Here is a 26,761-nt window from a genome sequence, read left to right as displayed (position 1 = left end):
TGGGATGTAAGTTCAAAACCAGGTTGGCCAAAAAATCTCCCTCCTGGAACTGGATAACTTGGCAGCTCTGCTTCAGTCAAATGGCTGGCTTAATTTAAGACTCCTGGCCCTATCATTTAAAGGATAAAGAATATAGAAAGGCATTATTTCAGTAGTAAGATGTCCATCCACATGGACCCCACCCCCACCCCCTGCAACAGCTCTGCTTATTCTCCCCATTTTTGCCTTGCAGCAGCCAGCACTGAAACCCTAGAGATGCCAAGTTACCCAGTTCCAGGCTAGAAATTTTGGAACGGTCCTGACTTTCTGACCACCCCTTCCTGGTGCATTATGGGACTTGCTAAACAGATTTCAATGGGCAGGATCAGGCACTACAAATCTCATACTGCTTTGGGATATAAATTCAAAACCAGGACAGGCCATAAAGTCTCCAGCTTGGAACTGGGTAACTCTCTGAAACCCTTCCTTCCCCCAAACCGTAGCTCTGCTAACACACCTCACTCCTTTTCTGTGATGCACACTTCAACTTCAGTACACAGCAGTGGCATGACTGTGTCAGTATTTCAGGAACACTTGCTGAGGTAACACATATAGAGCAACCAGGACTGGCCAAAAGGTCTCCCTTCTGGAATGAGTAACTTGGTAGCTCTGCAGCTCCTTGTGACTCTGGGCAAGTCACTTAACCCTCCATTGCCCCAGGTACAAATAAGTACCTGTATATACTATGTAAACCGCTTTGAATGTAGTTGCAAAAACCAAAGAAAGGCGGTATATCAAGTCCCATTTCCCTTCCCTTATAACCCTAACAGCAATGGTATGGCAGCACTGGAGTGGCCATCGTTAAAATCCAAATGAATGAGCATGGGGAAGCTGAATGTACTGGACACATTTTTTTTTCATTTATTTGTTTTTTTATACCCCACATTATCCAAAACATATTTGGTTCAATGTGGCTTACATTGTAACAAATACAGAAGTAACGTGGGTGAATTTGCATTGAATAAGGCTTAGGAGTCAACAGTAAACTTAACTAACTAACTAACTATATATCAAAGCAAAATTAACATTGTCAAGAGTAAAGCTTTCCTTAAATGATTAAAAGTACTGGCTTCAATAGAGGTCAAGTTGTGTAGATTAGTCATAACTTGATACACTACACTAAGGGGACCTGTAGTATTCTCTAAGAATCAAAAGATAAGCAATGAAACTGCCTAATGGGGGTGATAGCAGCTGATACTTTTAACATACGATGTGCACACTTGGTATCAAAATGGAGAGCAGTGATAGGAAAAGAAAATGGGGGGGGGGGGGAGGGGATAGAGAGCTAGTATTGGATTGAGTTTGGAATAAATCACAATGGGGCAGATTGGATGGGTCAATTTAATCATCTACTGTTTTTCCACTGTTACTATATTGATCAAACTCATTTAAATCCCAAACAGTGGGGTCATTTTAGGGAACAAAATAGAGTTCACCAGGAACATAACTGAGACCACATCCTTCTTAGGTATGATCAAAGCAGGACCCACTCTTTTAATGTCCGGCCCTGTATTAATAGCATAGCGCCTCAAGCTCAATATTCAGCCTTTGCTTGCAAATGATCAGATCATAATTTCCTGTTAGGGAGCAAACTGAAGCTTTAGCAATTGTGAAAGAAAGCAAAAGCCAAAAAGCTGTCCCTGCATTTCTATGAAGGCGTTTCTATGGCAACCCTGCTGGGAGATAATGCCCATGCAACAGCCAATAAGAACATATACGTCACCTGTTAACATTCAACTAAGGTATAACCAGTATAATAACACACACCCCAAGCTGTGCTGCCTGTCAGGCTGTTATGATGTGGTACAAATGGTTTTTGCACCGCAGTATGCAAGATCTTACACTAGATACAGACCTAAATCTTGGAATACCTAACCCTAACTGCTTCCTGTGCAGTCCAGGACCTAGACAGGATGTAAAAGTCTTATGTTTAAGACCTAGGCTGGGACAAGAAACCATAGTGCCCTCTTCACCAGGATGTATATACACCACTGAACCTCTGTCCTGAGGATTTGGTTGAACTCACCCCTGGCAAAGTCTTCTGCTCATGCAGTGCAGTCTGGGCTTTGATAGCAGAATCTCTGGCACAATAGGTCAGGAATGCACAGCCTGCAGGAGACAGAGACCTTATACACATAAGGAGATGCACCAAGCCTGGGGGTGAATTCACAATAAAGACTGCTGCACCACCAAGCCAGTTCTAATGACATTAGACCCATGAGACTGAAGGTTAAACCATTCCTACTACCCCCCTCCCCAAGGCAAGAATGCCCTTTTTTGAATAATACATGAAGCTAATTTAAGATTGCATGTTTTATGTCCACATCAATATGAATGTTATCTGTTTGTGCATATCTGTGTATGTATATGTCCACACGTCTCTCACACTAGCCATAAACACTACTATTCTTACATCCAGCCTCAGTGAAATGGACCCACAAAAACTCCCAACCAAAAAATAAATCTTGAAAGACAATCGGTGTAAAGCATGGCCTCCTTTATCACAGATTCATAAATATGTGTGCACAAATGCGTTCCACATGTATGCTTCTCTGTGTGATATTCACTCAAGCATAGATTTATATATGCTGTGTGTTACTGTGCCATTCACATTGGGCATTTGCAGAGTATTCCTCTGTGTAAGCATGCTATAAAGCCCCCCCCCCCCCATTGCATTATTTACACATTGAAAAATACTTTTCTTGAAACGTTTGAATGCATAAAACGATGCTGCTTACCTATAATAGGTGTTGCTTGAAAATTGGGGAATCACCAGTTACATTAATGGGTAAAGCCATTTTACAGTGCAGCCACGGACCAGAGATGCCAAGAGGAAGTATTATTTTTAGTGAGAGATTTTGAACCCACCTTCCAACCCATGTCCTGTCCCCATTCCATTCCCCCTGTAACACTTTTCTGTTAGCCCTGCAACCTTGAACAGCTTCAAATCTCACAGCTGAAACTTGCTGCCTGTTAATCTCACAGCAGAATGTGTTGGCTGTGAGATTTGAAGCTGTTTGTGATCAAGTGCAGAAAGAGTAAGGCTAACCAGGAGTACCACTACGATGGGAGGTGGACCCAAGATGGTGGTGGAACTGAGATGTACGTGTTTAAAGCCCCAGGCATTTGGGGAAAAGGAAAGTGAAGCCAGGCCTAACCTAAAGTCTTGGTAACTTCTATTTCTGGCCTCATAGACTCCCATATTTTCCAATTTGGTTCTGCTGGAGCCACTTAGGAGGTAATGTGGCTTGGAGGTGTAGTGAGGGAAAGTATGCTTGCTTACTTCTCAGACCTTGAGAAATCTATCAACCTGGAGCTATGGATTCCCAGGCTGAACTAGGTGTACAGGTTGGAGGGCATCTCAAGTTATCCTGGCAAGGCTAGATGGCATTAACATTTTGGATCATGCAGATGCTGGCAGCATAAATGTGCAACATGAAGGAGAGAACCTAGAAGTTTCAAATGTTTAGTGCTGTCAGATGGTAAGTCACAAAAGAAGCAGATCCACCACAAGGGATCAGGTAGATGAATAGTTCATAGACTTTATTTATTCGTAAAAGCCAAACACCCAACATGACCATAGTTTGAAAATTCTTCATCAGGTGGTGTAACGATTCCATATGACAGATCTGGTCTGTGCCCTGAAAATGGCAGATACAAATCAAGGTCAGGTATACACATAAAGTAGCACCTATGAGTTTATCTTGTTGGGCAGACTGGATGGACCGTACAGGTCTTTTTCTGCTGTCATCTACTATGTTACTATGTTTTACTTGAACAGCAAACTGTTGAAGTACTGAAGATACCGGAGACTGCATGCCCTACTATAGCTTGGACATTTAAGACATAAGAAGAAATTGTCTAATAGCATTGCTGGAAATGTTTCCCAATTATCTTTTGATTCTTTGAATATTTTGGAAGTTTTGGAGACAGCTAAGGCAGGGGGTCTCAACCTGGTCTTTGGGACACACCTAGCCAATTTGGTTTTCAGGTTATCCACAATGAATATGCATAATATAAATTTGCATGCACTGCCTCCACTGTATGCAAATTTCTCTCATGCATTTCATGGCGGATATCTTGAAAACCTGACTGGTTGGGTGTCTTGAGGACTGGTTGAGCAACCTTGTCTTAAGATGAGGGATAAGATCTGGTTGGAAAATTATTGCAGTGCTTCTCAACACTCTCCTGGAGGCACACCTAGCTAGTCAGGTTTTAAGGGTCACCATAATGAATATGCATTAGAAAGATTTGCATATAGGGCTAGATTCTATATATAGCACCTAAAAAATAGGGGCCAAAAAACCCCACAGCGCTATTCCATAAACTGCATTTAAAGCTAAGCAGTTTATAGAATACAGCTTACACCCAGGAATCATGCCTAACTTTAGGCACGGCCATTTGCACCGAAACGTGGTGCAAATCCTCGCACCTAAATTAGGTGCATATCCTCCTTATTCTGTAACTACACTTGTAAATTCTAGGAATTCCCCCACTCTGTCCATGGCCCTTCCATTTCTGTGCCCCCTTTTCAGACCTGCATGTAAACTTTAGGCATGGATCTGGTGCCTAAATTTACGCATGTAACTGCTAATTAAATCCAATTAGTGCTAATTGCTTGTTAGGATGACAATTAGCAGTTGTAATTGGCTCATTATTCAATTAAATTGCACCCACAAATTAGGCACACACTCAAATTTGCATGCACAACTGAAAGCGCCATATATAAAATCTGGGGGATAATGGGTCTCTGCTATATGCAAATTTAACTGATGCATATTAATGAGGTAATCCTGAAACTCCAACGGTTAGGTGTGCCTCTAGAAGACAGTTGACAAGTACGAAATTATTGGCGAAGGTTTCACCCATTTTCCTTTATTAGTTACCCAGGTTAGTAAGGGTTTCCCCCCTTATATATGTGACCAGATAACGCATGGATTAGGATTTTTTTAAAGAGATTGTTTTCTTATTATTGTACATTTTCCTTCATCTATTTCTTACCTACTGTTCTGCTTGAATTGTATGTTATAAATTGCTTTAATGTAAAAAGAAAAAGCTAAACAGTGATGCCCAAGTCCTCCGCATTCTGCGGGAGATTCCTAATTTTGGGCAGGAGATGGTCCTCCAAAGTGAGAGTCTCCTCAATGCAGGAGACTTGACAGATCTACATGGAACCACTTCCATAGCTTTCCAGGAAAAAAAATCCAAACGTTTCTTTGGACATGTCCATCAATTCCACACTCTGCCCCAATTCTGTTATTAACCGCACTAGCACTTCTGGGGTGGTAAATGTAATGAAGTCCATAGGAACTGAATGGGCTTCCTTGCATTTGTAGCTTTGTAAAAGGAGCCCCTAGTTTGAGAAAGGAAGAGACCCTATGCTGATTACTAACATGTTTTAATGTGTATTGTGTTGACACTGCCAGGAGCAATGTGTACTATTCTTTGAATATTTTATTCTGCTGTAATTGCCTATGTCTGGATTATTCACCTTGGGTGAATTTCTTCAAATAATAAATAAAATGAATGAGGGAGGAAAGTTGTGTGAGACTTGTCATTTCCATAACGTCAGCAAACCTTTTATAGGTATGTAATTTTGTCTCATATGAAGACAAGGTAAAGCACCAAGCCACTCAAATAGGTCCTCCTAGCAAAGGCTTGTTTTCAACAAAATTGTGGAAAAATCTCAAAACTATCATCTCATCATGAGGATGCATTTTTTGAAAGACAACCCAAATAATAATAAAGGACCATGGGGGGGGGGGGGGGGGGGGGGGGAGGAGCAAACACTCAAACAAAACTTGCTGTTCATCAGGAATCTGTGTCCAAATAGGATGTGAACATATATAGACCACAGATTGTGGAATATTTTTGAGGTTGGATGTGCCAAACAAACCCCAGGGGTCCTTTTACTAAGCTGTGTAGGCGCATACATGTGTCAATTTTGAACTACCACCCGGCTACCGCATGGCCTGGGCAGTAATTTCATTTTTTACACGCATCCATTAAGTACACCACCAGCACGCTGAGCTAACCAGGCAGTAATTGGAATCGTATGCTCATAGACCATTATTACCCGGTTAACGCGCGAGAACTTACCACTAGGTCAATGGATGGCAGTAAGGTCTCAGGCCCATAATAGATGCGTGCCAATTTTAATTTTGCCGCACATCCATTTTCGGCCCCCCCCCAAAAAAGGTCTTTTTTGCAGGTGCACTGAAAAATGGACCCGGGCACGTCCAATATACACATCTACACCAGCGCAGGCCATTTTTCAGATCACCTTAGTAAAAGGACCCCACAATCTCCAACCCCACCTCAAGTTCTCTAGTAGCTGATGAGGCTGTGTTGCACAAACTATTGGTGGGGCTGTAGCCCCTGTAACCCATCATATTCTGCTCCGTATAAATTCACATCATAATGTTGTATATCTCTTCTACAAAGAATGAACTTGACATATTCTTCCAAGCTCAGACTTACTTGGGCACAAATGAAAAGATACAGCACACTATCCAATTAGACAGTGTTCTCTTCAAAGCAGCAATTACAGGCTTACTGAGACAAAAAAAAAAAAAAAGCTAGGGTTGCATTTCTGAAGTGGGATGTGAAAACTATAAGGCTGTTTCTAGCTATTTTGCCTACTGTTTTAGATTCTTTAATTTATAATTTTTCAGTTTATAGTTTGTATTTCTTATCTTTTCAATTCTTTTTATTCTTGAATATTTTGGGGCAGTATTTTAACATTTCTAATCACAATTATCAAACAATTAATTGTGCAATTAACAGTATGTTATTTATTTATTTTGTTCCCACTGCAGCTGCATGTGACTCTGGGCAATGGAGGGTTATGTGACTTGCCCAGAGTTACCAGAAGCTGCAGTGGGACCAAAGCTAAGGGTCCCATTTGCTAAGGTTTGCTAGCATTTTTAGCACATGCTAAATGCTAGAGCCACCCATAGCACAGCTTAGTAAACAGGGCCCTAAATAAACAACATACATTTAATAGCAAGATTAATTGCAATTAAAAATTTTAATCAAAATGCAGCCCTAATAAAACCAACAAGTTGGTTGGACATTCTAGCAGCGATTTTCAAACTGCACACTTTGATACAAGGTCTACAGGCTGTTTTTACCCATGAACTGGACTTTATCCTAACTTCTACAGGGAAAGTACATACATGCTCTATCTTTGAAGAATATGACACAGGTACTTTTCATAAGAATTTTTATGGAACATAACACTGAGATTCAACAATGCAATCTTGACTACACTCAAAACACACACCCAGAACTGCCCCCAGTCCCAAATGCAGTTAAAACTATGGGTTTCTTTTACCAAGCCTCACTGCCTATTCTCGATGTGGCAAATGAGAGGAAGCCCATTCAGTTGCTATGGGCTTCCTCTCATTTGCTACAGCTTTATAAAAGAAGCCCTATGCACACTGTGGAATTACAGCCATAATTTTAACTGGATTGAAGGAGATACTTGTAAACAAGCAACCACCAAATGGGAAGATTTTTCTCCTATGTGCAACCTCGGCAGGTGCTCATTCCAGAATGTTCCTGCTCTCAAAGCTATGCAAATGAGGTTAGTGTTGATGGATCTTCTCCTTCAATCAGTCCTTAGTGCTGTTCATTAGCTCCATTGCTGAAAGCTCAAAGGCCAGTGCAAAAAAAAGTTAGTCTCAGTTCCTGGATAAGCCTTAGGTACTAAAGGAACAGACACCTTCATTGGCACATCTGAAGCTTCAATGGTGGGTGCACCTCCATGGTGCATATTTTTCAATGCCTTTTGGGCCCCAGGTTGCCAGGATCAAAGCCCGTTGCACTAGGCCACTCCTCCACTCCCAAAATGATTAATAGTAGTAGTAGTAGTAATAGAACTCTTTACTGAATCCAGAACTTTTCTTCATTTCTTCAAGATGAAACAGTCTCATCCTGCAAATCCAGATAGCCCTTGCCAATATCCTAGAGCAGAGGTTCTCAACCCAATCTTCGGGATGCACCTAACCAGTCAGGCTTTCAGGATATCCACAATGAATATGCATAAAATCAGTTTGCATATACTAACCCCATTGTGTGAAAATCTTGAAAACCTGAATGGCTAGGTTGAGAACCCTTATCCTAGAACAACTGTTGAGGTCATGTTTACTAAGCCACGCTAGTGTTTTTAGTGCACGTTAAAGTCACCCATATGTTCCTATGAGCAACTTGGTGTTTAGCACCCTTAGTGCTGCTTAGTAAACAGGGCCCTTGTTGTTGGACACATGACTTCTGTCCAGACACTTATAGCAGATATCCATAACACCATCAGAAGACTTATGGCCATAATCTAGGCACATGATGAAGGTCTGCCATCACCAGAAAATGTATGGTGTGATGTCAAAAGAAGAAAGTTGGAAGGCAAACTATCCCACAGAAGAAAACAAACAAAAAAAAAGATGTCCTTTGGCTGGAAAGGTCTGTCAGAGTGTTAAAAAAAATTCTAGAAATCCAACATAGCAACTAACTGCAGCAGTTGGTGGAAAAGAACAAAGTGAGTCATGCCAGACAAATTATTACAGATTTGTCTTTAAAGGTTGAATATACTTCTAAAGTACTGGGTTGCATTTTTGATACCAAACTCTCTTTTGAACCTCAAATTAATTTTATTGTCCTGAAAATGTTCTTTAAACTTTGTCAATTATCTAATGTCTACCATTATTTTAATGAAAAACATTTTTCTATTTTGGTTCAGGCCTTTATCTCAGATTACTGTAATAGTCTTTATTCATCTCTTACAGTTAAGTTTAAGCTTATCAATTTGATATACCACCTCTTTTGAAGAACAAATTGAGGTGATTTACATATAACTATTCAGGTACTTGCACTGTCCCTGAAGGGCTCACAATCTAAGTTTATTGCACCTGGGGCAACGGAGGACTAAGTGACTTGCCCAGGGTCACACGGAGCTACAAAGGGAATTGAATCTGGTTCCCCATGATCTTAATCCACTACTGATCATTAAGTAGCTATGGGAATTGAACCTGGTTTCCCAGGTCCACAACCCGCTGCACTAACCATTAGGCCACTCCTCCAGTACTGAGCTTCAAATTCTTCAGAATACTGCTGCTAAACTCATATTTCATCTAAAAACATTTTGACAGAGTCTCGCCTGCACTAATATCTCTTCACTGTCTCCCTGTTCAGGCCCATATTCACTTTAAATTGTTTGATGGGTCTACTCCAGAACACCTTCTTGGATTGTATTAGTTTCCCTCTAATCAAAGGGCTTCCAGGGCTAGAGACCCATATCTTCTAATTTTTCCATCTTTCTCAGGAGTCAGATACAAGAAAATTTTAGAAGATTCTTTCAGTTATTAAGCAGTACACTATTAGCTCTCTTTACCTTCTGATATAAGAGCTTCCTCCTCTTATTATTCTTTTTATAAGAATTTGAAAACTTAGGGGGCCTTTTACTAAGCGGCGGTAAGCTCAACGTGGGCTTGCCGCTTGCTAAACAGGAAGTACTGCTGGGCTACCACAGCAGCCTGGCACATTTCCCACCCCAGCACTACAAAAATATTTTCATTTTTGTAGAGCTGGTGTTTACCCAGCAGTAATTGGATACTGTCGGGTTAGCACGGGAGCCCTTACCGCCATCTCAATGGGTGGCAGTAAGTGCTACCCCTCGAAATGGCCACGTAGCAAATTCTTCACTTGCCATACAGCCATTTCTTAAAAAAAAAATTAAAAAAAGTCTTTTAACTGCTGCGGTAAAAGGGGGCCTTGGCATGCGTCAAAAAACACATGCTGCCAGTGCAGGCCCCCTTTTGCCGCAGCTTATTAAAAGGACCCCCTTATTTATTTAAAAACATTTTTGGTTTGATTATTCAACATTTTTGGTTGATTATTCACTGGAACTGTTCCCTTTTCTTTCCTTTTTTGTTAACTGCTTTGAACCACTGTTTTGTGGGATACAAGAACCATATTACATTACATCAGTGCATACCAGAGGGGCCGTCTGTTTTTTCCTAGACGTTCTCAAAACATGCTTCATATTGGTGCTGTTGGATGACATCACACATTAGTGCAACTAGGGGATTTACTTTATCTTCAAGCAAATGTGTGTGTGTAAACTTGTGTAATATGTGGAAACTCCCACCAACAATAAGGCTCAAAGACAAATATTGCCATTAACATGTAAATTCCATAAAACTAGAATCTCTATATTCTGCACAGTGTCAGTAACTGGGGTAATGCAAGTTAATGCAAAGCGATTAATGCATTTCCTCTGACAGCAATTTATCAACTCCTTCTGTACAAGTAGTAAAAAGAATTAACAGTCACAGACAAATGTAACACTTAAACCTCCACGGAACTCTATATGAGCGCTCTAAATCCTAAGAACTTTTAACAGGGGAAGGAAGCAGAGCAGGGGGCTGTACAACAGAAAGAATAGAATTTCAAATAAAGACATAAAAATAGTGCTGGAAATAAGTACTGAGAATTGTGAGTCCAAGAGCAATTTGAGTAACGTTTTCTTTACATGAAGATCACCAGAAAAAAAAAAAAAATATGGCTATTGTTACATTCATATTCTAAGAGTGTGGGAAAGACTTTTGAGGTGGGGGTGGGTAAAGCGAAGTTACTTACCTGTAGCAGGCATTCTCTGAGGACGGCAGGCTGATTGTTCTCACGATGGGTGACGTCCGATGGCAGCCCCAGATCGGAAGATCTTTCTAGCAACAAAGTCCTCGCGTGCATATGCGCGAACCGCGCATGCGTGACTGTCTTCCCGCCCGTAGCGCAAGCGTGCTCCTCAGTCCAGTAGAAAGCAAAAGACAAGGGAAGACACAACTCCAAAGGGGAGGAGGGCGGGTTTGTGAGAACAATCAGCCTGCTGTCCTCGGAGAATACCTGCTACAGGTAAGTAACTTCGCTTTCTCCGAGGACAAGCAGGCTGCTTGTTCTCACGATTGGGGTATCCCTAGCACCCAGGCTCACTCAACACAACAAACAGTGGTCAACTGGGCCTCGCAACGGCGAGGACATAACTGAGATTGACCTAAATAGAACCAACTAACTGAGAGTGCAGCCTGGAACAGAATAAAACTGGGCCTAGCAGGGTGGAGCAGGATTCTAAACCCAAAACAGATTCTGCAGCACCGACTGCCCGAACCGACTGTTACGTTGGGTATCCTGCTGTAGGCAGTAATGAAATGTGAATGTGTGGACTGATGACCACGTCGCAGCCTTGCAAATCTCTTCAATAGTGGCTGACTTCAAGTGGGCCACTGACGCTGCCATGGCTCTAACACTATGAGCCGTGACGTGACCCTCAAGAGACAGCCCAGCTTGGGCGTCAGTGAAGGAAATGCAATCTGCTAGCCAATTGGAGATGGTGCGTTTCCCGACAGACACTCCCCTTCTGTTGGGATCAAAAGAAACAAATATTTGGGCGGACTGTCTGAATGGGCTTGTCCGCTCCAGATAGAAGGCCAATGCTCGCTTGCAGTCCAATGAGTGCAACTGACGTTCAGAAGGGTGGGTATGAGGACGGGGAAAAATGTTGGCAAGACAATTGACTGGTTCAGATGGAACTCTGACACCACCTTTGGCAAGAACTTAGGGTAAGTGCGGAGGACTACTCTGTTATGATGAAATTTAGTATAAGGAGCATGAACTACCAAGGCTTGAAGCTCACTGACTCTACGAGCTGAAGTGACTGCCACCAAGAAAATGACCTTCCAAGTCAAGTACTTCAGATGGCAGGAACTCAGTGGCTCAAAAGGAGGTTTCATCAGCTGGGTGAGAACGACATTGAGATCCCATGACACAGTAGGAGGCTTGATAGGGGGCTTTGACAAAAGCAAACCTCTCATGAAGCGAGATAGGCTTACCCTCTACACGATAATGAAAAGCACTAATTGCGCTACGGTGAACCCTTACAGAGTTGGTCTTGAGACCAGACTCGGACAAGTGCAGAAGGTATTCAAGCAGGGTCTGTGTAGGACATGAACGAGGATCTAGTGCCTTGCTGTCACACCAGACAGCAAACCTCTTCCATTTGAAAGAATAACACCTTTTCGTGGAATCTTTTCCGGAAGCAAGAAAAACTCAGGAGACACCCTCAGAAAGACCCAAGGAGGCAAAGTCTACGCTCTCAACATCCAGGCCGTCAGAGCCAAGGACTGGAGGTTGGGATGCAGAAGCGCCCCCTCGTTCTGAGCAATGAGGGTCAGAAAACACTCCAATCTCCACGGTTCTTCAGAGGACAACTCCAGAAGAAGAGGGAACCAGATCTGACGTGGCCAGAAGGGAGCAATCAGAATCATGGTTCCGCGATCCTGCTTGAGTTTCAGCAAAGTCTTCCCTACCAAGGGTATGGGAGGATACGCATACAGGAGGCCCATCCCCCAATGAAGGAGAAAGACATCTGACGGTAGTCTGCTGTGGGCCTGAAGTCTGGAACAGAACTGAGGGACCTTGTGGTTGACCTGAGTGGCAAAAAGATCTATCAAGGGGGTGCCCCACGCTTGAAAGATCTTGAGTACTACTCTCGAGTTGAGAGACCACTCGTGAGGTTGCATTATCCTGCTCAACCTGTCGGCCAGACTGTTGTTTATGCCTGCCAGATAGGTGGCTTGGAGAAACATGCCGTACTGGCGAGCCCAAAACCACATCCTGACGGCTTTCCGACAAAGGGTGCCTCCCTGCTTGTTGATGTAGTACATAGCAACCTGATTGTCTGTCTGAATTTGAATAATTTGATGAGACAGCCGATCTCTGAAAGCCTTTAGCACGTTCCAGACCGCTCGTAACTCTAGGAGACTGATCTGAAAACCTGTTTCCTGGAGGGACCAGCTTCCTTGAGTGTGAAGCCCACTGACATGAGCTCCCCACCCCAGGAGAGACACATCCGTCGTCAGCACTTTTTGCAGCTGAGGAATTTGAAAGGGACGTCCCAGGGTCAAATTGGAGCGAATTGTCCACCAATATAGGGAGTTGAGAAAATTTGTGGACAGTTGGATCACGTCCTCTAGATTCTCTGCAGCTTGAAACCACTGGGAAGCTAGGGTCCATTGAGCTGATCGCATGTGAAGACGGGCCATGGGAGTCACATAAACTGTGGAGGCCATGTGGCCAAGCAATCTCAACATCTGCCGAGCTGTGATCTGCTGAGACGCTTGTACCCAGGAAACAAGGGACAGAAGATTGTCTGTCCTCGCCTCAGGAAGGTAGGCATAAGCAGTCTGGGAGTCTAGCAGAGCTCCTATAATTTTGAGTCTTTGTACTGGAAGAAGATGGGACTTTGGATAATATATCACAAACCATAGTAGCTGCAGGAGTTGAATAGTCATCTGCATGGACTGAAGAGCTCCTGCCTCCGAGGTGTTCTTCACCAGCCAATCATCGAGATAAGGGAACCCATGCACTCCCAGCCTGCGTAGAGACGCCGCCACGACTGCCAGGCATTTTGTGAACACCCTAGGTGCAGAGGCGAGACCAAATGGTAGCACACAGTACTGAAAATGCCCAGACGGAATCAAAGATACTGCCTGTGAGCTGGCAGTATCGGGATGTGAGTATAAGCATCCTTTAAGTCCAGAGAGCATAGCCAATCGTTTTTCTGAATCATGGGAAGAAGGGTGCCCAGGGAAACCATCCTGAACTTTTCTCGGACCAGATATTTGTTCAGGGCCCTTAGGTCTAGGATGGGACGCATACCCCCTGTTTTCTTTTCCACAAGGAAGTACCTGGAATAGAATCCCAGCCCTTCCTGCCCCAGTGGCACGGGCTCGACTGCATTGGGCAACAAACTGCCCTTCACCCACGATCTCTTCATCTCTCGTTCCCTTCAACTGCTCGCCCTAACTGAAACCTGGCTCTCCCCGGACGACTCGGCCTCAGTCGCGGCCCTTTGCCATGGAGGTTATCTCTTCTCCCACACTCCCCGCCCAGTTGGCCGCGGTGGAGGCGTCAGGCTACTGCTTTCGCCCTCCTGTAATTTCCAACCCCTCCTCCTACCGCAGTCTCACTGCTTCTCATCCTTTGAAGCACACTCCATCCGGCCATTCTAACCATTGCCACTCAGAGTGGCAGTCATTTACCGCCCCCCTGATAAATCCCTCTCTTCCTTCCTCACCGACTTCGATGCCTGGCTTTCGGTTTTTCTTGAACCCTCATCTCCGTCACTCATTCTCGGAGACTTTAACATACACGTTGATGACCAATCCGACCCTCACGCATCTCAGTTCCTCACTCTAACATCCTCCTTCAACCTCCAGCTATGCTCCACCGCCTCGACTCACCGAGACGGCCATTGTCTTGACCTCATCCTCTCCTCCTCCGGCTCCCCCTCCAATTTCCACACTTCAGCTCTTCCTATCTCGGATCATCACCTGATCACCTTCACACTTCTTCACCCCCCACCTCAGCCCCGTCCAACTCTAACCACTACCTCCAGGAATCTCCAGGCTATTGACCTTCCCACCTTATCCTCTTGTATCTCCAATCTTCTCCCCTCCATCTTGTCCTCTGAGTCTGTCAACAAGGCTGTCTCCGCAAACAATGCCACTCTCTCCTCTGCTCTGGACACCCTCGCTCCATCCACCTCCCGTCCCACAAAGCGTACTAATCCCCAGCCTTGGCTGACCCCTTGCATCCGCTACCTTCGTTCCTGCACCCGATCTGCCGAACGCCTCTGAAGGAAATCTCGCACTCATTCAGATTTCCTTCACTACAAATTCATGCTATCCTCCCTCCACTCCTCCCTATTCCTTGCCAAACAGGACTATTACACCCAACTGACCAATTCTCTCAGCTCCAACCCCCGTCGTCTCTTTGCCACCCTTAACTCCCTCCTCAAAGTGCCCTCCGCTCCTACCCCTCCCTCAATCTCCCCTCAATCACTGGCCGATTACTTCCGCGAAAAGGTGCAAAAGATCAACCTTGAGTTCACTACCAAACCATCTCCTCCTTTTCACCCTTCAACCCTCGACCAACCAACCCAGGCCTCTTTCTCCTCCTTTCCGGACATCACCGAGGAGGAAACCGCTCGCCTTCTTTCCTGCTCGAAAAGTACCACCTGTTCCTCTGATCCCATCCCCACCAACTTACTTAACACCATCTCTCATACTGTCACCCCATCCATCTGTCATATCCTCAACCTCTCTCTCTCCACTGCAACTGTCCCTGACACCTTCAAGCACGCCGTAGTCACACCTCTCCTCAAAAAACCATCACTTGACCCTACCTGTCCCTCCAACTAACGCCCCATCTCCCTCCTACCCTTCCTCTCCAAAATACTTGAGCGTGCCGTTCACAGCCGCTGCCTTGATTTTCTCTCCTCTCATGCCATCCTCGATCCACTTCAATCCGGTTTTCGCCCTCTACACTCGACAGAAACAGCACTCTCTAAAGTCTGTAATGACCTGTTCCTTGCCAAATCCAGAGGCCACTACTCCATCCTCATACTCCTCGATCTATCCGCCGCTTTTGACACTGTCAATCATGATCTACTCCTTGCCACACTGTCCTCATTCGGGTTCCAGGGCTCTGTCCTCTCCTGGCTCTCCTCCTATCTCTCCCACGGCACCTTCAGAGTTCACTCTCATGGATCTTCCTCCACCCCCATCCCGCTATCTGTTGGTGTTCCCCAGGGATCTGTCCTTGGACCCCTTCTCTTCTCAATCTACACCTCTTCCCTGGGCTCCCTCATCTCATCTCATGGCTTCCAGTATCATCTCTATGCAGACGACACCCAGCTGTATCTCTCCACACCAGACATCACCGCGGAGACCCAGGCAAAGGTATCGGCCTGCTTAACCGACATTGCTACATGGATGTCCAACCGCCACCTGAAACTGAACATGTCCAAGACTGAGCTCATCGTCTTTCCACCAAAACCCACTTCTCCTCTTCCTCCACTTTCTATCTCAGTGGATAACACCCTCATCCTCTCCGTCTCATCTGCCCGCAACCTCGGAGTCATCTTTGACTCCTCCTTCTCGGCACACATCCAGCAGATAGCCAAGACCTGTCGCTTCTTCCTCTTCAACATCAGCAAAATTCGCCCTTTCCTCTCTGAACACACCACCCGAACTCTCGTCCACGCTCTCATTACCTCTCGACTTGACTACTGCAACTTACTCCTCACCAGACTCCCACTTAGCCATCTATCCGCCCTTCAATCTGTTCAGAACTCTGCTGCACGTCTTATATTCCGCCAGAACCGATATACTCATATCACCCCTCTTCTCAGGTCACTTCACTGGCTTCCAATCCGATACCGCATTCAGTTCAAGCTTCTCCTTCTTACCTACAAATGTACTCAATCTGCTGCCCCTCACTACCTCTCTACCCTCATCTCCCCTTATGTTCCCACCCGAAACCTCCATTCACAGGACAAATCCCTCCTCTCAGTACCCTTCTCCACTACTGCCAACTCCAGGCTCCGCCCATTCTGCCTCGCCTCACCCTATGCCTGGAACAACCTTCCTGAGCCCTTACGTCAAGCCCCCTCCCTGCCCATCTTCAAGTCTCTGCTTAAAGCCCACCTCTTCAATGCTGCCTTCGGCACCTAACTCTTACCTTCAGGATATCCGGACTGCCCTAATTTGACTGCCTCTATCGCATTGTCTACTCACTTGTCCTTAGATTGTAAGCTCTTTGAGCAGGGCCTGTCCTTTTATGTTAAATTGTGCAGTGCTGCGTAACCCTAGTAGCGCTTTGGAAATGTCAAGTAGTAAGTAGTAGTAGTATTGGCGCTGAGAAGGGCGGAGAGTTCCTCTGCAAGTACCTGCCTGTGCTGGAAGCTGAAGGACTGAGCTCCCGGTGGAGAATTTGGAGGTTTGGAGATCAAATTGAGGGAGTATCCTAGCCGGACTATTTGAAGAACCCACCGGTTGGAGGTTACAAGAGGCTGCCTTTGGTGAAAAAACTTTAACCTCCCTCCTACCGGCAGATCACCCGGCACAGACACTTTTATATCGGCTATGCTCGCCTGGAGCCAGTCAAAAGCCCGTCCCTTGCTTTTGCTGGGGAGCTGCAGGGGCCTGCTGAGGCGCACGCTGTTGACGTGAATGAGCGCGCTGGGACTTAGCCTGAGCAGGCTGTCGGGAAGGTGGATTGTACCTACGCCTATTAGAAGCATAGGGTGCATTCCTCCTTCCCCCATAAAAACGTCTACCTGATGAGGTAGATGCTGAAGGCATCCGGTGGGAGAGTTTGTCGAATGCGGTGTCCCACTGGTGGAGCTGTTCTACCACCTGTTCAACCCACTCACCAAAAATGTTATCCCCCCGGCAAGGAGCATCCGCAATCCGCTGCTGGACTCTATTCTCCAGGTCAAAGGCACGCAGTCATGAGGGTCTGCGCATCACTATACCTTGAGCAGCGGCCCTGGACGCAACATCAAAAGTGTCGTAAACACTCCTGGACAGGAATTTGTGACCCGCCTTCAGCTGCCTGACCACCTCCTGAAAAGGCTTGGCCTGCTCCGACGGGAGCTTATCAACCAAGTCCGTCAGCTGCCTCACATTGTTCCGCAAGTGGATGCTCGTGTAGAGCTGGCAGGACTGAATCTTGGACACAAGCATAGCAGAATGGTAGGCCTTCCTCACAAAAGAGTCCAGAGTCCTAGACTCCCGCCCTGGAGACGCCGAGGCGTAATCCCTAGTACTCTTGACTTCCTTGAGAGCCAGATCCACAACTCCAGAGTCATGAGGCAACTGGGTCTTCATCAACTCTGGGTCCCAGTGGATCTGATACTGGGACTCAGTCTTTTTGGGAATAGTGGGATTACTTAAGGGTTTCATTCAGTTCGCCATCAATGTCTGCTTCAGGACATTGTGAAGAGGAACAGTGGACGACTCCTTAGGTGGCGAAGGATAGTCCAGGACCTCGAACATCTCAGCCCTGGGCTCATCCTCAGTAACCACTGGGAAGGGAATGGCCGTAGACATTTCCCGGACAAATGACGAGAAAGCTTTCTCTCTGGCGAAGCAGTGGGATCAAAAGGAAGACCACAAGACTCCTCATCAGAGAAATATCTGGGGTCTTCCTCTGCCTCCCATGAGGCCTCACCTTCGGTATCAGACACCAGTTCTCGAACCTTGGTCCGAAGCCGAGCCCGTCTTGATGCCGAGGAACTAAGTCCTCAATGGCGATGTCAAGAAGAAGACTCCCTTGCCGCCGGCAACGAAGCTCCCTCCAGCGACGTCGACGGGGAGTCAACTTGGGTGGCAGCAGACGCCGATGCCGCAAGCGGTACTGGTGTCGCAGTCCTCACCACGGGCGGGGAGCCAACCGTTGCATCTCTCAACGGTACCGACGGTGCAAGCACCAGCGGTACCGGAACAGAAGGTCGCAGCAGTCCTTCCAGAATCCCTGGAAGTATGGCTTGGAGGCGCTCGTCTAGAGTGTCCATCGAGCAAGGCTATGGGGTCTGTACCGACGAGGACAGAATCTGCCTGGGACGCAGAGGCAGTACCGGGCTGTCCAGAGAAGTGTGCATTGACACCTCCTGAATGGAGGGTGAGCGGTCCTCCCGGTGTCGACGCTTTCCGGGTGCCGATTCCCTCGGCGCCCCAGAGCTCTTGGTACCGTGACAGGAAGGTGACCGATGACGGGGCTTCTTCGCCTTCGCTCGAAGCACGTCAGCGGTACCTCCCGGTACCGACGAGGAGGGCATGGAATCCACATGTCTCCTCGGGGCCGGGTTCGAAGGAGGTCGGTCCTGGGGGCCCTGTACCGCAGGAGCCCTCGAGGCAGGTGGAGACCCACTCGATGGCTCACTGCTATCAGCATGGGATCTCTGGACAGCCATCACCTGCGCTCCGGACGTCGATGCACCCTCCGATGCCGACATCGATACCGTTGATGACCTCAGTACCGCTGGCTCCATCGACGTCGAAGGACCGGACTGGGCTCCGAACAACAGGTTCCACTGAGCCGATCTCGCCGCCTGGGTCCTCTTTTTTAGCTGAAGACACAGAGTGCAGGCGTTGGGACGATGACCAGCTCCCAAACACTGAAGACACGAGATGTGCCTATCAGTGAGTGAGATTGTCCGGTTGCACCGCATGCACTTCTTGAAGCCACTGGCAGGCTTCGAGGACATGGGCGGAAAAATCGCGCCGGCGAGGTCAAAATTCGCGATGGTGCCAAAAAGAAAGACACCAAAAAGGGAAAAAACCCGCACGGGCGGCCAAAATGGCCGCTGACGACAAAAAAAAGGAAACTTATGGGCAAAACTAAAGAAATAGAGGAAACATTTTTTTTTAAACGGGAAACACGAGCGAACTCAAGAAACACGCCGAAACTCGGCGAAAACGCAGCGAGGGCCTCTCTCTGACACAGAACTGCCGAAAAACAGCTGTCCTGAGCCGCGGGAAAAAAGAGACTGAGGCGCACGCTCGTGCTACGGGCGGGAAGACGGTCGCGCATGCGCAGTTCGCACATGTGCATGTGAGGGCTAGCAAACTTTGTTGCTAGGAAGATCTTCCAATCTAGGGCTGCTGTCGGACGTCACCCAATCGTGAGAACAAGCAGCCTGCTTGTCCTCGGAGAAATTTTTGTTATATCAAAGCCCAGCCTTGTACTAGTTATCAAGATCTAGTTACCAAAGAAACCTCCACCAATCCATCTGCTAACAGGTGTACTATATGTACAGAAGGGGCCTGTCAATCTTCTCCAAGACCTGGATCAGTGTGGGTGTGTACAGAGAATTAACGGTTTTTAAAACTTAAAAAATACAAAGCTCTCAACATCTATGTTACAGAATCACCAAGATAAACTGCAAGCCACTGCTGAAAACTGGAGTTCCTCATTTACATCCAGAGCCCAAGAACTAGGTGATGCCAACTCCTGGGGAAGAGCACTGATGCACCTGTGCCCAGATTTCTGTTTGAAGGAAGGATAAATGTTTTGGTTTGAGTATGTAAAGGCAATTTATTTATGTAACATGGTAAGGATGGAGTCTGTCTGTCTGTGACTGGCAAGGTGTGACCACCAACTACCCTGTTCACATGACTACCAGCTGACTGTGGTGGTCATGTGGGCTCCAAACATAACGAGCTTTGCAGCTAATGAGGAATATTTCACTAGGTGACAATTAGTGAATACTAATTTTCCTTCCTTACAGCCACCGTGCTAGATGTTTTGAAACAGCAAAAATATCAGCAGATCCTCATTTTCTGCCTGACTGCCAGTCTCTCCTTACAAAGAAAGAGCTGGTGATTCGTTGAAGCTCCTAGAAAGACATACTATAACATGGGGCCCAACTTGTGCTTATCTTTTCTGTGTCATTAATTTTAAACATTTTTGGTGAGAGGGTGGGTTATGGGAATGAACAGGGCGGGAAGGCAAGTGTTAAAATGTTGATGATATGATTATTATTCTGCACTTACTTTGAAGGTTTGGTTCTGTAATATGTTATATCTAGAGCTTGTTGGCACTTTATTTTGATGTATCATCAATAAAAATGTTGAAACAAACATTATTGGTGAGTCTGGCTGACACTACTGTTCATTACCAAAACCCTGTACCAGCTCCAACACCCACAAGCCCACTAGGGTTGCCAACCAAAACCCAACACCTGCAGTACTCCATGCCCTTCCCTTGTCCCGCCCCAGGCCCTACCCCAAGACCCTTGCCTCACCTACTGTTGCACCTTATCCTCCATGTTCCCCCCACCCACCCAACCGTAGGGTTGCCATCTCAGCAGAAAGAAATGGCACATACCTATATTCTCTAGTTATTTTGCAAACTTCCTCTGATGTTATGACAAACTAAAATTAGGTCAAAGTTTTGATGTTCCCTGAGTAAAGCCAACACACAGTCCTTCCACTGAAAAACACTATATAGAAATATCTTACCACACCATAATAGCACTAACCTCCAGGACTCAAAAAGCAACAACTTTATTCATGAAAAAGCAGCACTATTAAGAATAAACTGGGCCCTAAACACCAATATAGCCCCTAGTGAGAAAACTGAACAAACAGGACTGCTACAGATCCCTGCATAGAAACTACATGATAGCAGAATACCACACACTGATCACACATGCAATACATAGGCAGACCTTCAGCATATAAGAAACAAGGGACACATTAGTAATAGAGATATGAAGGCAAAAAAAATCTGTAAACCTCAAGAAATGAGATTTGCATATACAGTAATACTAGAGACAGAGAAACTGAAGTGGAAGATATCAGAAAATGCACATTTCCCAAAAGGAGATGCATTTCAATTAATAAATACAAAATAAAATACTTTTTTCTACCTTTGTAGTCTGAGAATTTGATTTTTCCATTTTATTTGGTCCAAGTGGCTCTTGTGCTTTTCTGTTTTTCCTGTCTTTCCAGGGTGTCCTGCCCACTTGACATTTCTTCCCTCTCCTGTCCACCATCCATGTTCCCTCTGCATCCTTATTTGTCCTTCCAGCATCTCTTCTCTGTGTCCCTGCTCCTATCCTCCCCATGTTTAGCATCTGTCCTCTTAGTCCCTATCCTCCCCTTATATTCAGCTGACCCCTCTGTGTCCCTATCTCTATGCTAGTGTAACCCACTCTCTCCCCCCCCCCCCACTCTTCCCAGTGGGTCAAGCACATCTCTATCTCCCCCCATCCCAGGTTCTGCATATCTTCACCCCCCCACACACACATATATCCCCTCTAAACACACAAAAAACCTGATCCAGAATATTTCCTCTTTCCCCCAAAAAACTAAGTCCAGCATATCTCCATCCCCTCCAATCCCAGTACATCTTCATTCCCTCCCCCCTTCTCAGGTCCAGCATATCTCCATTCCGTCCCCCCCTCCCATTCCAGGTGCATCATATCTCCGTCGCACCCCCCATCTCAGGTGCAGAATATATCCATCTCCCCTCCCCCCCCCACCAAACCATGTCCAGCACATTCTGCATAGCTGCCTCTCCCTCTCCTTACCCAAGTCAGAAAATGTCCAACTCCCTTACGCCCTCCCACGCCCGCACAGATGCAACATTTTTCTGCATTCCCCACCCGGGTCTTCCAAACTTGGTGCATCAGTGACTGACAACAATTAGAGCACTCTGCCTCTGGCGGGGCTCAGGCAAGTTCCTATTCCTCTCCAATGTTTTGCCTCCTCAATGCAATTTCCTGTTTCTGCGTGGGCAGGATATTGGAAAGAAACAGGAAAGGGCCTGAGCCCAGCCAGAGGCAGAGTGCTCTAATTGCTGCTGGCTGCTGATGCATGGGGAGGGAGAGAGAGGTCAATGATTTAAAAAAAAAAAAAAAAAAGGGCTTTGTGGTGCTGGTTTTTGGAGTCTGCCAGCAGCCGGCCTGGCCATTGGAAAACTGGCCAATTGGCAACCCTAAAGCCCAATGACCTAGAACACAGATATTATTACTAAAGGGTTTTCTGTTATTTTGGGCTAGATTCTATAAATGGTGCCAGCAAAAATTGGTGCTAAGTGTGATCCTATAAAGGGTGTGCACCCTTTATAGAACTGCACTTAGCATCTTTTCCTGCACCCTAACTCTGTATGCCAGATTTATGCCTGCTAAAACCTGATGTAAAAGCTGGCACCCAAGTTGGGCACACTGACCCATAGTTCTGTAACAACATGCGCAACTTTTCGGAACACCTGACACACCCCCTTTTGAATTGCGAGCTATGGGATTTGGGTGTCATGCATTATAGAATAGCACACAGCCAAATGCGCAGGCAAATCCTAACTGGTGCCAATTAACATCAATAATTGGTTGTTAGCTGCCAATTACTGCTCATTAAAGGCTTGTTAGCCAATTAAGTTGAATGCACATCTTGGGATCATGCTCAAATTTAGGCGCCATATATAGAATCCAGGGGTTTGTGTCTATGAGCTAAAGTCTTAGAACAGAGGCCCCCAATCATCCTATTTTGCTAGTGCTTGAATGGATTAAGCATTACTTTAATGAGGAAATCTGGGAGTATAAGACAATTTGCTTCATATACATGTTATTTTCTTTTTTGGCAAATCATTAGTCCTTCTGTTCAAAATGCACCGGACTAAGTAGGAATTAGGTAGGATTGTCTGACAATTCATTACCATCTGTGACTTTAGAGCCCAAGTACCTATCTTTTGTGCAAGAGACAACATACAGCATTGTGTCGATCAACGGTAGGAAACAAAGGGGGTCTTTTAATAAAGATTAGCTCGAGTTATCTGCAGCAGGGCCCATTTTATTCCTATGGGCCCTGCTGCAGATAACTCGAGCTACCCTTTAGTAAAAGACTCCCAAAGTGAAAACATTCACTGCCATTTGATGTTGATGTATTTCTTAAGGTGCATACTACCACATGGCAATATACCCAGCTATAACACTTCCGCATGATGCCCGTAACTATAGCGACACTTTCACCATTTTCTCTGATGAACCTGGACATTTCTTACAAAAAACTTGATATTTTCTAAAGTGATCAAGGACTCCTTTGAGTGAATTTATGACACTGAGCTCTGGTCACTAAGATCAACAGGGACTATATGGGAAGCTGAAGGCTTGAAATTTGTATATTTTGGAGCAGGGCGGTTTCTGCCAGCTTCACTTTTAGAAATGCTAGTCATTTCTGTCATTTAAAGAATTAAGAATACACCAAAGCCCAACAAAACTTAAACACTGCATTATCGCAATGGTTTATATAGGAATCAACTTCAGCAATAAATTAGAGGTGTGTATGTTAAGTACTTTTGGGCTACACCTAATATTTCAGTGAGTTTAAATGCCAAGGGCTCTTCACAGACCACCTCCTTCCAACAATAACACTCAGTAGTCTTTAGGAACACCCCTCTCATGAAAAATTTCAAGAACAGGGAGGGGGTTGCCATCTTTCGCTTTAAAGGCTTACAGTGTCCTGGGAGTTTTCAGAACAGCACAGTAGGAAACCAGGAGCATTAAGCAGACAATGTTGTATAAGGTCTACTTAGACACTGGAAATATCAGCTTACTGGTAATGGTGAGTGTGGGAAGAGATACTTTCATTCACTGTACATGTGGCACTCCTGGGTGCATCTGAACATACATCCATTATGGCAAGTTCACAATAGTGAATTTTTCATATTATATACAGGCATACACACACAGTGATAATGTATTATCTATAACATCAATAAACGTAACTTTAGAAATACAAACATACCTTGACAGATACAAATATACACAGAACACTTTTAATTATCTTTATAGTTATATATCCTTTTCCAAGATTATTTCAGCCAAGTAAAATAGTACAATACTTCAAAGATAATCACACCTTCAATCAACTTCAAGTCAAGAGGAGCCAGTCTAACATTCTCACTCCCGTTTTTTTTTAATCTACTCCACAAAAAATATCTGCGATGAGGCCAACCTAAAAAAAAAAAAAAGCATGCAGCCTGCAAAATACAGTCCTTGTTAGCACTGACAGCTCTAATGGCTCCATGTGTCTTAATTCCTTTCCTTGGTTACCTACTACATGGTTTTAGGAAATCTGGCCACCTATTGTGGTCATGGCTTAGATCTCAGCTGCTTCTCATACACAGGGTCACAGACAAGCAGACTCCTTTGTAGGCAAAGAATGGCTTCATAGCAGTGACTTAAAAGAACTGAAATTTGTCTTTACCCTAGAAAAGAGAGAGGTGGAGACAGAAACCGCAGAAAGGGGGTGTGGTGAGGGAGAGGAAGGTAGGATGGCAAAAAGGATGGAGACAGGAAGAAGGGGCTGGAATGGGTAATAAAAGGACAGAGGAAGGAGGAAGATACTGGGATGAGTAATAATAGGGTGCAAAAAGGAAGGTAGGAGGAAAAAAAGATGTTCTTGCTGGCTGCAAGGTCACTCACCTTTGTGCATCCCTGTGTATCTGTCTTTCAACACAGTCAATTCATAGATTTTGCCAAACTGCTCAAAAAGGGGCTTCAGGTCCTTCTCTTCTAGGTTGCGGGGAATCTGCCCCACAAAGAGCTTGATGGCATCCAGGTCCTTCATGCTGTCTGGCTGTGGGGGAAGCTCGGAGCTGCTCATAGGGAAGGGTCTAGGATGCAAGAGATGCTGCTGCTGCTGTTGCCTTCTTGTCTCACTCTCTGTCAGTCTGGCCATCTCCAGCCCTTCACCAGGCTGGATCAGTGCAAATGAACGCGAGCAAGGGAAAAAAAGGCTCTCAGTTGGAAAGAAGCTCCAATTCCAGAAGCAGCAGCATCAGGACCACAAAGAGGAGCTCCATACAGCCCCCTGGTGGTCACAGGCACATACTGCATCCACCTGCAGGGCTGAAATGATAGGCAGCCTCTAGTCCTGGGAAGCAGCAGGGAGATAATCCCTCCTCTGCCAAGTATGAGATAACAGTAGCTCTGCTTCTGATACCGTAGACAGCCACCAGAAGAGTGCAGGGCGCTAGGAAAATAAGGTGAAGAGCAGAATGTCAGGGAAAGGAATGGAAAACCCCCAACTCCCTAAAACTTAGGGCTAGGAAAAATATCCCAGATTAGGCAGAAAACCCCATGTGGTCCAGAATCAGGCAGATTTACAGCAGTTAACTAAAATGAGCTCAGACAAGATGGAGAAACAATCCAGGTTCACCCAGAATAATGGAGTCTAGAAGCAAAAATTTGTAAGCAGAGAGGAGCACAGTAAATACCTAGGAACATATAAGGTAACTGCATATCAAACAGCCGAATTCATATGCTGCAAATGGATATCTAAACTTTGCAATCTCAGAGCAGCTGAGTTATACTCTAGAAGTGCAGTCTTGGGAATAGGTACACTACAAATTATGTAGTCCAAGCACAGAACCCCTCCTATGCTAAAATTAGCCTGCTACAACCACTAGGAGTATAAATATTATGATTGCCCCTTCCCCCACAAAATCAGTGCAGCACACCCGAGAGCTTTTCCAGGGCCTGCTTCAAGGTTATGGAATCAAGTTCCTTCTCCTCTGAAGGAAGTGCAGCTTTGAGACTGTTTTGATTTTCATATTTTAAGTCAGAGTTGAATAGGATGGGGAAGGTGGGTCTTTTCTTGATTATGGGTTGATGGGGATACTGTTTGTGTATGTAGGATTCTTTTTAAATGATTTATGGCTGGGATGAATATTGTAAACAAAAACGTAGAATAAACCGCTCTAAATTTTGTAACTGAAATCCACTCTATACTAGTCTGGTAATAAGATTTAGAATAGAGATTTAGGAACAATTTACCCAACCTATAATTAAGACAGTCAATGTAACGAGAGAGACACATGGGAAGGGAATGTAATTTGTAAATATAAAGGGAAAAAGGGGGGAGAACAACGTTGTTGGCTTGTCCCAGCAGATTGCAACACTAATGCTAACTTTCAAGCACATACCATGGTTAATCTTTGAAACTCGGTGTGGTGTTTACACCTAAAAAGCAGCCAGGTACTTTGCGCTTGCTCTCTTCTGAGGCAAAGTGCAAGTAGACATGTGAAACCATTACATACACATGCTAAATACACCTCTATGGACACCACCTCACAGCCCAGCTACAGACAAGAGATCTTTAGCCAAACTGATGGCAGCTTTCATAAGACGCCTGGTTAGCAGAGTAAAATCACTGTTTACCTAAACCAATGGCTCTGAAAATTGGGCTCTCAGGGACAGCATTATTTAATTGTGATAAATTTAAGCAGTACAATTGCTGCTTCCACCATATAGATTTTTCACTAGGAAGTTTATCTTATAGATACTTATGGGGAATCAGAAAACAGTAAGCTTGTCCTG

The 26,761-nt window shown here is 45.3% G+C and overlaps 1 protein-coding gene across 12 annotated transcripts in view; it reads right to left on the bottom strand.

Moving 5' to 3' along the window:
- The window catches only part of CELF5 (CUGBP Elav-like family member 5), a 125,475-nt gene extending 100,354 nt beyond the window's left edge, over positions 1-25,121 (bottom strand). For all 12 annotated transcript variants that reach the window (XM_030217841.1, XM_030217839.1, XM_030217843.1 and 9 more), the window contains exons 1-2: positions 24,866-25,121; positions 2,066-2,148 (exon numbers count right to left, since the gene is read on the bottom strand). In XM_030217841.1, coding sequence (XP_030073701.1) covers positions 2,066-2,148; positions 24,866-25,121 — 339 coding nt within the window. The remainder of the gene's footprint in view (positions 1-2,065; positions 2,149-24,865) is intronic.
- Positions 25,122-26,761: the final 1,640 nt, after the last annotated feature.

The sequence above is a fragment of the Microcaecilia unicolor genome, chromosome 11 (genome assembly GCF_901765095.1).
Source record: "Microcaecilia unicolor chromosome 11, aMicUni1.1, whole genome shotgun sequence".
NCBI classification, from domain to species: Eukaryota; Metazoa; Chordata; class Amphibia; order Gymnophiona; family Siphonopidae; genus Microcaecilia; species Microcaecilia unicolor.
This window is presented reverse-complemented; position numbering and strand designations above follow the sequence as displayed.